The sequence below is a fragment of the Octopus sinensis genome, linkage group LG14 (genome assembly GCF_006345805.1).
Source record: "Octopus sinensis linkage group LG14, ASM634580v1, whole genome shotgun sequence".
Taxonomy (NCBI): domain Eukaryota; kingdom Metazoa; phylum Mollusca; class Cephalopoda; order Octopoda; family Octopodidae; genus Octopus; species Octopus sinensis.
The window spans coordinates 51,555,256-51,569,838 of record NC_043010.1 but is presented as its reverse complement, the minus strand read 5'-3'; the positions used below and the strand labels follow the sequence as shown (position 1 = coordinate 51,569,838).

The following is a 14,583-nucleotide window of genomic DNA, read 5'->3' as shown; positions in this document are numbered from 1 at the left end:
GAGAAAGAAAACTGAAGAAGGCATGGGATGGAGAGGAGGATCTCAATTTCAGGAGGGTGGGGAATTTCACAAAGGAGACGACAAAGGACCAGAACAAGTGACAACGACAACGGTGATGACACTCAGACAAGTGGAAAGACATGCGAGGTCTCATACTTACCAGACCATATTCGAGGAAGATGTTCTTGGCCATCATGAAGTTGAATTGCCTTCAACAGTTCAGACAGTGCCAAAGTGTTTGGTGTCCACATCTACAGCAAAGAAAACATATATGGATTATATAAATTAATATTTCATGTTAATTTATACCGTAAATCCTCGAGTATAGTCCGCCCTTGAGTATAATACGCAGTGGATTTTTAGGGGGCTGTACCTCTGAAAAACCTAAACCTTGTGTATAATACGTACCCCTTCTCTAACTTGAGTCAAGGAGGTCTATCTAACGTCCTTGGTTTGTAAAACTGTATATGGTAACGTACTTTTTTACTATTGTATATATAACATAATGCAAACGTGTAGCTTTTTTGTGCATGTTGTTTGCAGAAAATAAAGAAATAACACTAATAACATTTAGTAAATGTTGCTTATTGCAAGTTATGGATGATTTTTTTATGACTTCATTGCTTTCAGGCTTAGCTTAAGGTATTTTCGCACCCAACATCACAAAATGGATCTGAATAAACATTGCCGGACAGCAAATAGAGACTCGGATGTTGCTTAGAAAATAATTTTCATTTTTAACCTCATATATAGTACGCACTAGGGATTTTGACCTTTAAATTTTGGGAAAAAAATGCAGATTATACTCGAGGATTTACGGTATTTATCAATTTATGTTCCAAACACAAGTTTAATAATAACCTGCAGGCATGGCCCTCATGGATGTGTGGTTAAAAAGTGTTCTTCCCAAACACATGGCACATTGGACACGTATCTTCTACTATAGCCTTAGGCCAAACAAAGCCTTCTGATCGGATTTAGTGGATGGTAACTGAAAGCCCATCATGTGTGCATGCATGTGTGTGTATAGGCGAAAGTGCGGCTGTGTAGTAAGAAGCTTGCTTCCCAACCAAGTGGTTCCAGGTTCAGTCTTACTGCATGGCACAGTACTACTCTGAAATTATCCTACTCCTCTCCACCCAATATAGAATCTATTGTTGCCTCATCTACTAAGCATAAACTTAATTCATATTACCTAAATAACACCTTTAAGCACAGCAGTCAAAATATATATAATCATAACATAGGCCAATGCAAGGACAATACTCTGAGAGTGTAATGGGTGCTTTTATGTGCCAGTTGCACAACAATAGTATCTGCCATGACAACAATTTCACTTGGTTTAATGGGTCTTCTTCTCAAGTATAGTATATTGCCAAGTTCTCAGTAATTTTTCATTGCCTCCGTGAGGCCCAATGCTCAAAAGGTGCTTTCTACATGACACTGTGAAGGTGCATGGCTCAGTGGTTAGAGCATCGAGTTTGAATCCCAGACTGGGCTGAGTGTTGTGTTCTTGAGCAAGACACTTTATTTCACATTGCTCCAGTTAACTCAGCTGTAGAAATGAGTTGCAACATCACTGGTGCCAAGCTGTATCAGCCCTATGCCTTTCCCTTGGATAACACTGGTGGTGTGGAGAGGGGAGGCCGGTATGCATGGGCGACTGCTGGTCTTCCATAAACAACCTTGCCCGGACTTGTGCCTGGGAGGGTAACTTTCTAGGTGCAATTTCATAGTCAGTCATGACCGAAGGGGGTCTCAGCACATGACACTGGCATGGATGCTAGTTATGTGACACCAGCATCGGCCACACTGCTTCCATGAGGCCAGCCAACACTCAAAAGGTGCCGGTTACATGACACCAACATTAGCCAACAGAAAGAAAACACCACCACAACCCGCAACAGTGTCACTACAACCCAATCTGTAAGTCCGAGTTATAGATAGTTTAAAATAATCAAAACAAAGTGGTTGATAAAGAAAGGTGGAGTGGCTTACTTACATTTGGGGCGAACAAGTCATAGTAGTACATGATTTTCTCCAGAGTCTCAAATTGACAAATTAGGCGGAAAAAGAACGAACTGAAATAAATTTAAATGTATAAATGTGTGTGTATATACATATATAAGTATAAACATGTTGGAGGTGGGGATATAAGTGGTGTATATCTGTGTATATGTACATATGTGCATGTGTGGTAGTGGTGGTAATGGTGAGGTGGCCTGACTTGCAAGTGAAAGATAAGTATTCTATTTCAGGCTATGCACTCAAATTTGTCATTCCATATTTAATACAGCAGGAAGAAAATCTGGTCACTATTTCTAGACAGTATGTAGATGGATGCTGACAGCTCCTGCTGGCCACAGGAGTGGCTGTGTGGTAAGTAGCTTGCTTACCAGCCACATGGTTCTGGGTTCAATCCCACTGCATGGTACCTTGGGCAAGTGTCTTCTACTATAGCCTCGGGCCGACCAAAGCCTTGTGAGTGGATTTGGTAGACGGAAACTGAAAGAAGCCCGTTGTATATATGCATATATATATATATATATATATATATATGTATGTGTGTGTATATGTTTGTTCCCTCTCCCCAACATCGCTTGACAACTGATGCTGGTGTGTTTACATCCCCGTAACTTAGCGGTTCAGCAAAAGAGACCGATAGAATAAGTACTAGGCTTACAAAGAATAAGTCCTGGGGTCGATTTGCTCGACTAAAGGCGGTGCTCCAGCATGACCGCAGTCAAATGACTGAAACAAGTAAAAGAGTAAAGAGAGCTCCATAAAGAAGTGCTGATCTCTCAAAGTGGATGGAACTCGTGGAAGTGGGAGACCCCGGAAGGCATGGGATGAAGTACTGAAGGGCAACCTCAGGAAGCTGAAGCTGAACCTTTGAGGCAAGGACGCCTGGGCGTACTCATGAAGACCCACACTCTAGAGCAGAAGTGTTAAGACTCATCCCTCTGGTTGCATAAAGCATTCATGACAATGCCACATAGGAGCACCTGTGCTGTGACATGTAAAAGCGCCCATACAGTGCCATGTAAAAGCTTCCAGCACACTCTGTAAAGTGGTTGGTGTTAGGAAGGGCATCCAGCCACAGAAACCATGCCAGATCAGACTGGAATCTGGTGCAGCCCCTCAGCTTGCCAGCTCAGGTCACACCGTCCAAACCATGCCAGCATGGACACCAGACATTAAATGATGATACTCTTTACTCTCTTTTACTCTTTTACTGGAGCACCGCCTTTAATTGAGCAACTCGACCCCCAGGACTTATTCTTTTGTAAGCCCAGTACTTATTCTATCGGTCTCTTTTGCCAAACCACTAAGTAACGGGGACATAAACACACCAGCATCGGTTGTCAAGCAATGCTAGGGGGACAAACACAGACACACAAACACACACACGCATATATATGCACGCTGTGCAGGTGGCACGTAAAAAGCACCCACTACACTCACGGAGTGGTTGGCGTTAGGAAGGGCATCCAGCTGTAGAAACATTGCCAAATTAGACTGGAGCCTGGTGCAGCCTTCTGGCTTCCCAGAACCCCGGTCGAACCGTCCAACCCATGCTAGCATGGAGAACGGACGTTAAACGACGATGATGACGATGATGATATATATATATATATATACATATATACATATATACGACGGGCTTCTTTCAGTTTCCGTCTACCAAATCCACTCACAAGGCTTTGGTCGGCCCGAGGCTACAGTAGAAGACACTTGCCCAAGGTGCCACACAGTTGGACTGAACCCGGAACCATGTGGTTGGTAAACAAGCTACTTACCACACAGCCACTCCTGATGATAGCAACCATATAATATAAAGAAGTTAGTGATTTAATGAATGTGCATATGTGTCATAGGAGGCAGGGTAGTTTTTTTGGTTAATTGAAATCAATGATTGTATGGATATTAAATTTATTACTCACTAATAGATTCCTTCCTTAAAGGCATCACCAAGGAATTTGTAGTTAGAACCACAGTGAAGGAATTCATCGATTTTGTAGGCCAATTCCAAGTCTTTAATTTGGATATAGCACTGCAGAAAAACATGGGTATACAAGTAAGTAAGTATATATATGTATATATATAAAACAGACCAAATACGAAAACAAAGTACACATATACAGGTGTGTGTGCACGCATATATACATGCAGATATATATACATACATATATTTGTGTGTATATACACACACACATATATACATCTGTCTCTCACTATATACTCACACGCACACTACTATACATACACACACACACTTCTATATATATATATATATATAAATATATTTAAGTATTAGTGGCACATAAAAAGCACCATCCGAACATAGCCGATGCCAGCGCCACCTTGACTGGCATCTGTACCAGTGGCATATAAAAAGCACCAACCAATCGTGGCTGTTGCCAGCCTCCTCTGGCCCCTGTACTGGTGGCACGTAAAAAGCACCCACTACACTCACGGAGTGGTTGGCATTAGGAAGGGCATCCAGCTGTAGAAACAATGCCAGATCAGACTGGAGCCTGGTGCAGCCTCCGGGCTTCCCAGACCCCGGTCGAACCATCCAACCCATGCTAGCATGGAAAACTGACGTTAACCGATGATGATGATATATATATATACACACACACTTCTATACATATGTGTGTGTGTGTATATATGTACAGCAGTGAATATATTGTCTAAATTACGCAAAAATAAACTGGTATTAGTAACATTACCGAGTAACTTGAAAGAAAAAAACCTGGTTGCCTTGATTTCTGATTCAAGAATTTTCATCCAGCAAAGAAAGGACATTAAATCATCATCATCATCATCATTTAACGTCTGTTTTCCATGCTAGCATGGGTCGGATGGTTTGACTGAAAACTAGTAAGCCAGGGAGCTGCACCAGGTTCTGATCTGATTTGATAAGGTTTCTACAGCTGGATGCCCTTCCTAATGCCAACCACTCTGAGAATGTAGTGGGTGATTTTTACATGCCACCAACACAGTTGCCATTGACCTAACACTAGAATCAGCCATGACCACAGTCTTAAAGCATGGTATATCACTAAAGGTCTTAGCCATCAAATTCACAACAAACCAAAACAAAAACAAATGCTGAATTAGTAAACACAAGTTAAAAGTTTAAAAACTTACCTTAGCCATAGCATTTGCAAAGAAATCAACTGGAAAAGAAAAATACAAAATGTTTTTAAAATTAACAAATATTCTACCAATTGTATTAAGAATGGATAGAATGAATAGGTGCAGGTATAGCTGTGTGGTAAGAAGCTTCTTTCCCAACCACATGGTTCCGGGTTCAGTCCCACTGTGTAGCACCTTGGGCAAGTGTCTTCTACTATAGCCTTGGGCCAACCAAAGTCTTGTGAGTGGATTTGGTAGATGGAAACTGAAAGAAGCCTTTCATGAATATATACAGAGAATAGAAGAATATTCAATTTTTATTATGAGAGTCAGGCCATGCAAGCCAATCCTACTCTTTAAACGTGGAGGCCTGACCACATTGACTAAGTAGAAAAAGATGGCTGCAGTGACCAGCAAACTATAAGTATTACATTGGAGATGCCTCACAAAGCTGAAGAGCTTCATCTACCTTAGAGTTGCTAGAAGGGTACCAAAAAGAGCACTGGACCTTCCAAGCGACTCCGCTCCTCAATTTACTGTCCAGGTCGACACCCTAAGCTTTTTTCCTTTCCCAAGGTGCTCAGAAGCCAGTGACGGTTTGTACTTGGAGTTTCTACCATGCCATGCTAATTAACCCACAGCTGGGACCCTGACAGGTGCTACCACTCTGGTCAGAGAGGACGAGGGAATAGTAGCGGCTGAGAAGTGGTTCCACACTTTTCAAAACCCAGGAACTCCAAGACCAGAGCCCCAAAACCAGATGCAATCTAAACCATACCCGGACAGTGTGTGTGTATCATCGTTTAACATCCACTTTCCATGCTACCATGAGTTGGATAGTTTGACATGGAGCTGACTAGCAGGAAGCTGTCCAGACAACAAATGTCTGCTGTGGCATGGTTTCTATGGTTGGACACCCTTCCTAACACCATATGTGTGTGTGTGTGTGGTAAGAAGCTTGCTTTCCAACCACATGCTTCTGGGTTCAGTCCCACTGCATGGCACCTTGAGAAAATGTCTTTTACTAAAGCCTTGAACCAACCAAAGCCTTGTAAATGTATTTGGTAGACAGAAATGAAAGAAGCCTCTGTGTGTGTGTATGTGTGTGTGTGTGTGTGTGTATGTGTGCCTTTCTGTCTGTGTATGTCCCTACCACCATTTGACAACTAGTGCCGGTGTGTTTACATACTTGTAACTTAGAAGTTCAGCAAAGAGATTGACAGAATTAATAGCAGGTTTTTAAAGAAAAAAAAAACTATTGGGGTCACGTCATTCGACTAAAAATTCTTACAGGCAGTGCTCTAGCATGGCTGCAGTCTAATGATTGAGACAAGTGAAAGATAAAAGATACACACACACATACAAACACATACACAAAACAGACACGTTGATGGATACTCACAATCAGCTGGATGTTGCAGTGTCATTTCCTTATCCTTCAGGTGGTCCATGATTTGATAAATAACCTGGGACTCCACATCTGTCATGAGAAAATAGAGAGATAGACAGGATGAGCATTTAGCTTTAGCTAGGACGCAATAGAAATGTAGAGCCCTTTATTGTGCCATGGCCCAATCTGTCTGCAAAAAAAAAACCTCTTTTATACTGGCCTTCTGTCAGTTAATGTGACAAGAGTTCCATTTGATCCAATCAACAGAACAGCCTGCTTGTAAAATTAATATGTAAGGGGCTGAGCACTCAACAGACATGCATACCCTTAACCCTTTAGTGTTCACATTATTCTGCCAAAATTAATGCTTCTTTATCCACATTGTTTTGAACTAATCAGGCATTATCTTGTAGCTATGAGATTTTGATGAGGTAGCTGTTAATTTTTAAAACGATATTGTAGGGTTGGTGTGAGAGACCAGATCTGGCCAGTTTGAACATAAAACAGGCAGAATACTTTTGGCTGGATATGGCCAGTTTAAATTCTAAAGGGTTAATGTAGCTCTCAGGGAGATTTAGGATGACACAATGTGAGAAGGCTGGCCTTTTGAAATACATGTACCACTCAGTTTTGTCAGCTGAGTAGACTGGAGCAATGTGAAATAAAGTGTCTTGCTCAAGGACACAACACACCTTCAGGAATCAAACTCACAGCCAGACAATTGTGAGCCAAATACTCTAACAACTAAGCCATGTGCCTCCATTGTTTTAGTTCATCATCATTTTAACATCCACTTTTCCATGTTTGCATTGGTCAGGTGGAATTTTGTTGCGGCAAAATTTTCTACATCCAGATGCCGTTCCTGTCATCAACTGTTGCATGATTCCAAGCAAGTTAATATATCCCTATGGCCAGGCATGTTTTCTATAGCAGACCAGAAACAAACATCATTTGTATGACAATAATGCAGCAAACTGGCAGAAACGTTAGCACACCAGGCGAAATGCACACCGCCAAGGTCGACTTTACCTTTCATCCTTTCGGAGTCAATAAATTAAGTTCCAGTTACGCACTGGAGTCGATATAGTCAACTTAATCCCTTTGTCTGTCCTTCGAACAGATTTATTGTTGTTGTTGTTATCATTATTATTATTATTATTATTATTATTTTGTTCTACACAGAACCATATTTTTTCTTCAAAATGCCGCAGGTAGTACCAGCCTACATTATTTACTGGTAGTGCTATTAACATATAGTGACCTGACTTAAATTCTTCGAATGGACTTATATTATTTTTCACCGTGTGTAGTTCATTTCTGTATTAGAGTTCTAGTTTTAGCAGACGATATATATATACATATAAAAAGATAAAAGAAAACTGAAAAATTACTCACTCTCATTGAAATAGATGATGTTTATAAACATACTCCAGCTTGCCAAACTAGGTTCTGTAAAAATCAAAAGGAAAATTCCTTGACATGTTAACTGTCATATTTTATAATCAATAAATAATTTTATTAATTGCTTCTCCATTTTCTCCTCATTCTTTATATATATATATAAATTAGAAAAAAAACACCTTTTATCAATTCAATAATGAAAAATTAAATTATACCATTTAGAAAAATTACATATTATATTTTCCCCAAAAATTTTTCCAACATTTCCCCCCAAAATTTTTACCGAAAATTAAACCCGAAAAATTTTTCTCAAAAACAGATTTTTCGAAAATTTTTGCCATACTTTGTGATTTTGGCACCGCTGGCTTTCCATACTTTGTGATTTTGGCACCGCTGGCCTTCCATACTTTTTCCAAAACTTCCCCAAAAATCTTTCCAAACTTTTCCACAAAAATTTTTCAAAATTTTACCCAAAAGTTTTTCGTAAATTTTCCACAATTTTTTGAAAATTTTCACCGAAATTTTTACCTAGAAATTTTTCGAAAATTTTCCCTAAAAATTTTTTGAAAATTTTCACCGAAAATTTTCCCCAAAAATTTTTCGAAAATTTTCACCGAACATTTTCCCCAAAAAGTTTTCGAAAGTTTTAACCAAATATTTTTACAAAATTTTCACCGAAAATTTTCCCCAAATTTTTTTGAAAATTTTCACCAAAAATTTTCCCCAAAAATTTTTCGAAAATTTCCACTGAAAATTTTCCCCAAAAATTTTTCGAACATTTTCCCCAAAAAGTTTTCGAAAATTTTCCACAAAAATTTTTCTCAAAAATTTTTCAACAGATTTTTCGAAAATTTTTGCCATACTTTGTGATTTTGGCACCGCTGGCTTTCAATACTTTGTGATTTTCGCACCGCTGGCCTTCCATACTTTTTCCAAAATTTTACCCAAAAATTTTTCGAAATTTTTCACCGAAATTTTTACCTAAAAATTTTTCGAAAATTTTCCCTAAAAATTTTTTTGAAAATTTCCACCGAAAATTTTCACCGAACATTTTCCCCATTTTCGAAAATTTTACCCAAAAATTTTTCCAAAATTTTTTTGAAAATTTTCCACGAAAATTTTCACCGAAAATTTTCCCCAAAAATTTTCCCCAAAAATTTTTCGAAAATTTTCACTGAACATTTTCCCCATAAAGTTTTCGAAAATTTTCTCCAAAAATTTTTCGAAAATTTTCCCCAAAAATTTTTCTCAGAAATTTTTCAACAGATTTTTCCAAAAATATTTGACATACTTTGTGATTCTGGCACCGCTGGCTTTCCATACTTTGTGGTTTGGGCACCGCTGGCCTTGCATACTTTGTGATTTTGGCACCGCTGGCCTTCCATACTTTTTCCAAAATTTTTCGAAATTTTTCACCGAAATTTTTACCTAAAAATTTTTCGAAAATTTTCCCTAAAAATTTTTTGAAAATTTCCACCGAAAATTTTCACCGAACATTTTCCCCATTTTCGATAATTTTACCCAAAAATTTTTTGAAAATTTTCCACCGAAAATTTTCCCCAAAAATTTTTCGAAAATTTCCACCGAAAATTTTCCCCAAAAATTTTTCGAAAATTTTCACTGAACATTTTCCCCATAAAGTTTTCGAAAATTTTCTCCAAAAATTTTTCTTTGTGATTTACTTTGTGATTTTGGCACTGCTGGCTTTCCATACTTTGTGGTTTTGGCACCGCTGGCCTTCCATACTTTGTGAATTGGCACCGCTGGCCTTCCATACTTTTTCCAAAATTTTCAAAGATTTTTCCAAAATTTTTTTGAAAATTTTCCACGAAAATTTTCACCAAAAATTTTCCCCAAAAATTTTCCCCAAAAATTTTTCGAAAATTTTCACTGAACATTTTCCCCATAAAGTTTTCGAAAATTTTCTCCAAAAATTTTTCGAAAATTTTCCCCAAAAATTTTTCTCAGAAATTTTTCAACAGATTTTTCCAAAAATATTTGACATACTTTGTGATTCTGGCACCGCTGGCTTTCCATACTTTGTGGTTTGGGCACCGCTGGCCTTGCATACTTTGTGATTTTGGCACGCTGGCCTTCCATACTTTTTCCAAAATTTTTCGAAATTTTTCAACCGAAATTTTTACCTAAATATTTTTTGAAAATTTCCACCGAAAATTTTTTGAAAATTTTCACCGAAAATTTTTTTGAAAATTTCCACCGAAAATTTTCACCGAACATTTTCCCCATTTTCGATAATTTTACCCAAAAATTTTTTGAAAATTTTCCACCGAAAATTTTCCCCAAAAATTTTTCGAAAATTTCCACCGAAAATTTTCCCCAAAAATTTTTCGAAAATTTTCACTGAACATTTTCCCCATAAAGTTTTCGAAAATTTTCTCCAAAAATTTTTCTTTGTGATTTACTTTGTGATTTTGGCACTGCTGGCTTTCCATACTTTGTGGTTTTGGCACCGCTGGCCTTCCATACTTTGTGAATTGGCACCGCTGGCCTTCCATACTTTTTCCAAAATTTTCAAAGATTTTTCCAAAATTTTCACTGAAAATTTCCCCAATAATTTTTCGAAAATTTTCACTTTGTGATTTTGGCACCGCTGGCTTTCCATACTTTTTCAAAAATTTTCCCCAAAAATTTTTCGAAAACTTTTCCCCAAAAATTTTTCAACAGATTTTTCGAAAACTTTTTCCAAAATAAATTTTCGCCGAAATTTTTACCTAAATATTTTTTGAAAATTTCCACCGAACATTTTCCCCATTTTCGATAATTTTACCCAAAAATTTTTTGAAAATTTTCCACCGAAAATTTTTTTGAAAATTTTCACCGAAAATTTTTTTGAAAAGTTTCACCGAAAATTTTCCCCAAAAATTTTTCGAAAATTTCCACCGAAAATTTTCCCCAAAAATTTTTCGAAAATTTTCACTGAACATTTTCCCCATAAAGTTTTCGAAAATTTTCTCCAAAAATTTTTCTTTGTGATTTACTTTGTGATTTTGGCACTGCTGGCTTTCCATACTTTGTGGTTTTGGCACCGCTGGCCTTCCATACTTTGTGAATTGGCACCGCTGGCCTTCCATACTTTTTCCAAAATTTTCAAAGATTTTTCCAAAATTTTCACTGAAAATTTCCCCAATAATTTTTCGAAAATTTTCACTTTGTGATTTTGGCACCGCTGGCTTTCCATACTTTTTCAAAAATTTTCCCAAAAATTTTTCGAAACTTTTCCCCAAAAATTTTTCAACAGATTTTTCGAAAACTTTTTCCAAAAAAAAATTTTCGCCGAAATTTTTACCTAAATATTTTTCGAAAATTTTCCCTAAAAATTTTTTGAAAATTTCCACCGAAAATTTTCCCCAAAAATTTTTCGAAAATTTTCACCGAACATTTTCCCCAAAAATTTTCACCGAAAATTTTCCCCAAAAAGTTTTCGAAAATTTTCACTTTGTGATTTTGGCACCGCTGGCTTTCCATACTTTTTCAAAAATTTCCACCGAAAATTTTTCGAAAATTTTCCACAAAAATTTTTGAACAGATTTTTCGAAAATTTTTGCCATACTTTGTGAATTTGGCACCGCTGGTCTTCCATACTTTTTCCAAAATTTTCACTGAAAATTTTCCCTAAATATTTTTCCAAAATTTTACCCCAAAAATTTTTTTTGAGTATTTATTTCAACTATCGTTTCACAAGAATATCACACGCACACACACACACTCACAAACGTTCAGATGTTCATATTCATATGTTTTATATGATTATTTATTTATTATTTATAGATGCAAGCATACACACACATTAACATACATATAGTTTAAAAGAGTGCTGAAAGGCATGACATATGGGCTTGTCAATCAGTACCATACACTACTTTTATATTCTACGTGGTGTGAAAAACAATCATCATATCGCAGGATAGGTTAGCCTGAAAATTTCTAACCAGGTTTAGCTCTTGGTTTATCTAAGTTTTAAAATAATTTCTTTTTAAAATCATCCCTTTCGGCAAGTGTCTTCAGTGATCGCTCAGGCCGACCAATGCTTTGTAAGGATTTGCTAGAGGAAATTAAAAGAAGTCCGTCGTATACGTACATACATACATCCACACACATACATATATGCATGCATGCATCTATCTATCTATCTCTATCTCTCTATCTATCTATCTATCTGTCTGTTTGTCTGCCTGTCTGTCTGTCTATCTATCTATCTATATTTACTTTATTTGTTGATTAAAAAAGGTGCCACTGGTAACCCAAAATGGAGGCGATCACCTGCATTTTTAAGTGAACCACTTGAAGAATTGTGGATATTCTTCCACATGAAACATTAGGTAGCTTGTTAAACCATACATAAAATACTAAATGCAGTGTTGACCACTTATTCTTACTGTTCGATACTATTTGTATGTATGTATGTAATTTTTCTAAATGGTATAATTTAATTTTTCATTATTGAATTGATAAAAGGTGGTTTTTTTCTAATTTATATATATGTATATATTATATTTCGTGAAATTTGATTTAGTATTTCTAAATTGAATTTTTCCCTGTAAGTTTGGAATAATATTCCCTCATATTATTATTATTATTATTATATATATATATAAAGAAAGGCTTCCACACAATTTCTATTGACTAAATTCACTCAAAGATATTGGTCAGCCCAAGGTTATAGAAGACTCTTGCTCAAGTGGTGTGCAATGGGACTGAAATCAAACCAATGTGGTTGCAAACTTCCTAACCACACAGCCATACCTACATCTAATGTTTAGCCCTAGGTAACCCTAAACTGGCAAACCTATGATCAAAGACATTCCAATTATAACCACCCTGTCATTACAAGAATATCTAAGACTATATTACCTAACGGAGCCTTTTCTATATTTAAGACAGTATGTTGTGATTTGAGTGAGACACAGCTATTATTTCTAACAGTCAATTGACTTCAGTGATGCTCCTTAATTAACACAAAATGATAGACTAAGGTAGTAGATTAATAAAACTTGGCCTATGATTTCACACAATATTACACACTAAACATAAAAAGATGAAAAATATTACAAACAAAATTAATAAAAGCCGCCACCAAAAAGCAATGCTTACCAATACCACAGTTCTTCATTTCAGTCAAAACATTGTGTGCAATCATTCGGCATTTGCCGAAGCGAGTCATTCTTGAAAGGCTGTTTAGAACTGCATTGAAAGTCGCTAAGTTAGGTTGTAATTTCGAAGATTTCATGTCTTTTAAAAGGTTCTAAAAATTAATGACAAAACGAAGAATTGATTGATAATGGAAATAATAATAGTAATGATACTTGTTTACCTTTGGAGGAGGGAGGAGGACAGGGGGAGAGGAGAATGAAGAGGAGGGAGAGAAAATGGGAAGGAAGGAAAGGAGGAGGGGAGGAGAAAGGTGAAGACGAAGAAAGTGAAGATGAAGAGGAAGGAGGTGAAGATGAGGCGGAAGAGGAAAAGAGAAAGCAGGGAGGAGAAAAGTTTCAATGCCTGTCTGAGCATATATAAAGATATATATATATATATATAATATATATATATATATATACCTTTATATCTATATATACATATATACCTTTATATCTACTTATCTCTCTCTCTCTCTCTCTCTATATATATATATATATATATATATATATATATATATATACTAGCTGATGTTCCCAGTAATTCCTGAGAAAGTGGGGCTTATCCATTGGTTGCATTCTCATAATTGTTTCGCTAATCCAATAACAACAATACAAAGTATGTAGCCCTTAAAATGGTTTTTGTGCATTTATAGAGAATACTGAACTGTCTTGCACAGGATCTTGTTTTTAGGAATTCCCAATAAGTTATGAATACCCAAATTGTGAAGTCAGTTATGTAATAATATGAAATTAGTTACCCGATAGAAAGAATTAAAATAAAGTAGCCCCCAAAAGGGCTTTAATGCGTTCCCAGAGTATATAAAACTTAGGAGGAAATACCAATAAGATCATCATCATCATCATCATCATTTAACGTCCGCTTTCCATGCTAGCATGGGTTGGACGGTTCAACTGGGGTCTGGGGAGCCCGAAAGCTGCACCAGTCCAGTCAGATCTGGCAGTGTTTCTACAGCTGGATGCCCTTCCTAACGCCAACCACTCCGAGAGTGTAGTGGGTGATTTTATGTGCCACCGACACAGGTGCCAGACGAGGCTGGCAGACGGCCACGCTCGGATGGTGTTTTTATGTGCCACCGACACAGGTGCCAGATGAGGCTGGCAAACGGCCACGATCGGATGGTGCTTGTTACGTGCCCACAGCACGGAGGCCAGTCGATGCGGTACTGGCTACGGCCACGTTCGGATGGTTTTCTTGTGTGCCACGTGCCACCGGCACTGGTACCACAAGGATACAAATTCCATTGATGTTCATCTATTTTGATTTGTTTTGATTTGATTTTCACTTGCCTCAATAGGTCTTCACAAGTGTCACAAGAAGGAAGTATGCACAGGTGGACTGACTACGTCCCAGGTAGGGGCCATGGGTTATGGCCTGACTAGTCTTGCCGGGTCTTCGGATGGTGTTTTTATGTGCCACCGACACAGGTGCTAGATGAGGCTGGCGAACGGCCACGATCGGATGGTGTTTGTCAT

At 37.4% G+C, this 14,583-nt stretch overlaps 1 protein-coding gene across 1 annotated transcript in view; it reads right to left on the bottom strand.

Moving 5' to 3' along the window:
• LOC115219485 (protein PTCD3 homolog, mitochondrial) overlaps nt 1-14,583 on the bottom strand; it is a 50,511-nt gene that overhangs the window by 13,310 nt on the left and 22,618 nt on the right. Inside the window, exons 12-18 of the mRNA XM_029789656.2 lie at nt 13,049-13,199; nt 7,931-7,984; nt 6,548-6,625; nt 5,158-5,186; nt 3,945-4,054; nt 2,003-2,081; nt 161-251 (exon numbers count right to left, since the gene is read on the bottom strand). Coding sequence (XP_029645516.1) covers nt 161-251; nt 2,003-2,081; nt 3,945-4,054; nt 5,158-5,186; nt 6,548-6,625; nt 7,931-7,984; nt 13,049-13,199 — 592 coding nt within the window. The remainder of the gene's footprint in view (nt 1-160; nt 252-2,002; nt 2,082-3,944; nt 4,055-5,157; nt 5,187-6,547; nt 6,626-7,930; nt 7,985-13,048; nt 13,200-14,583) is intronic.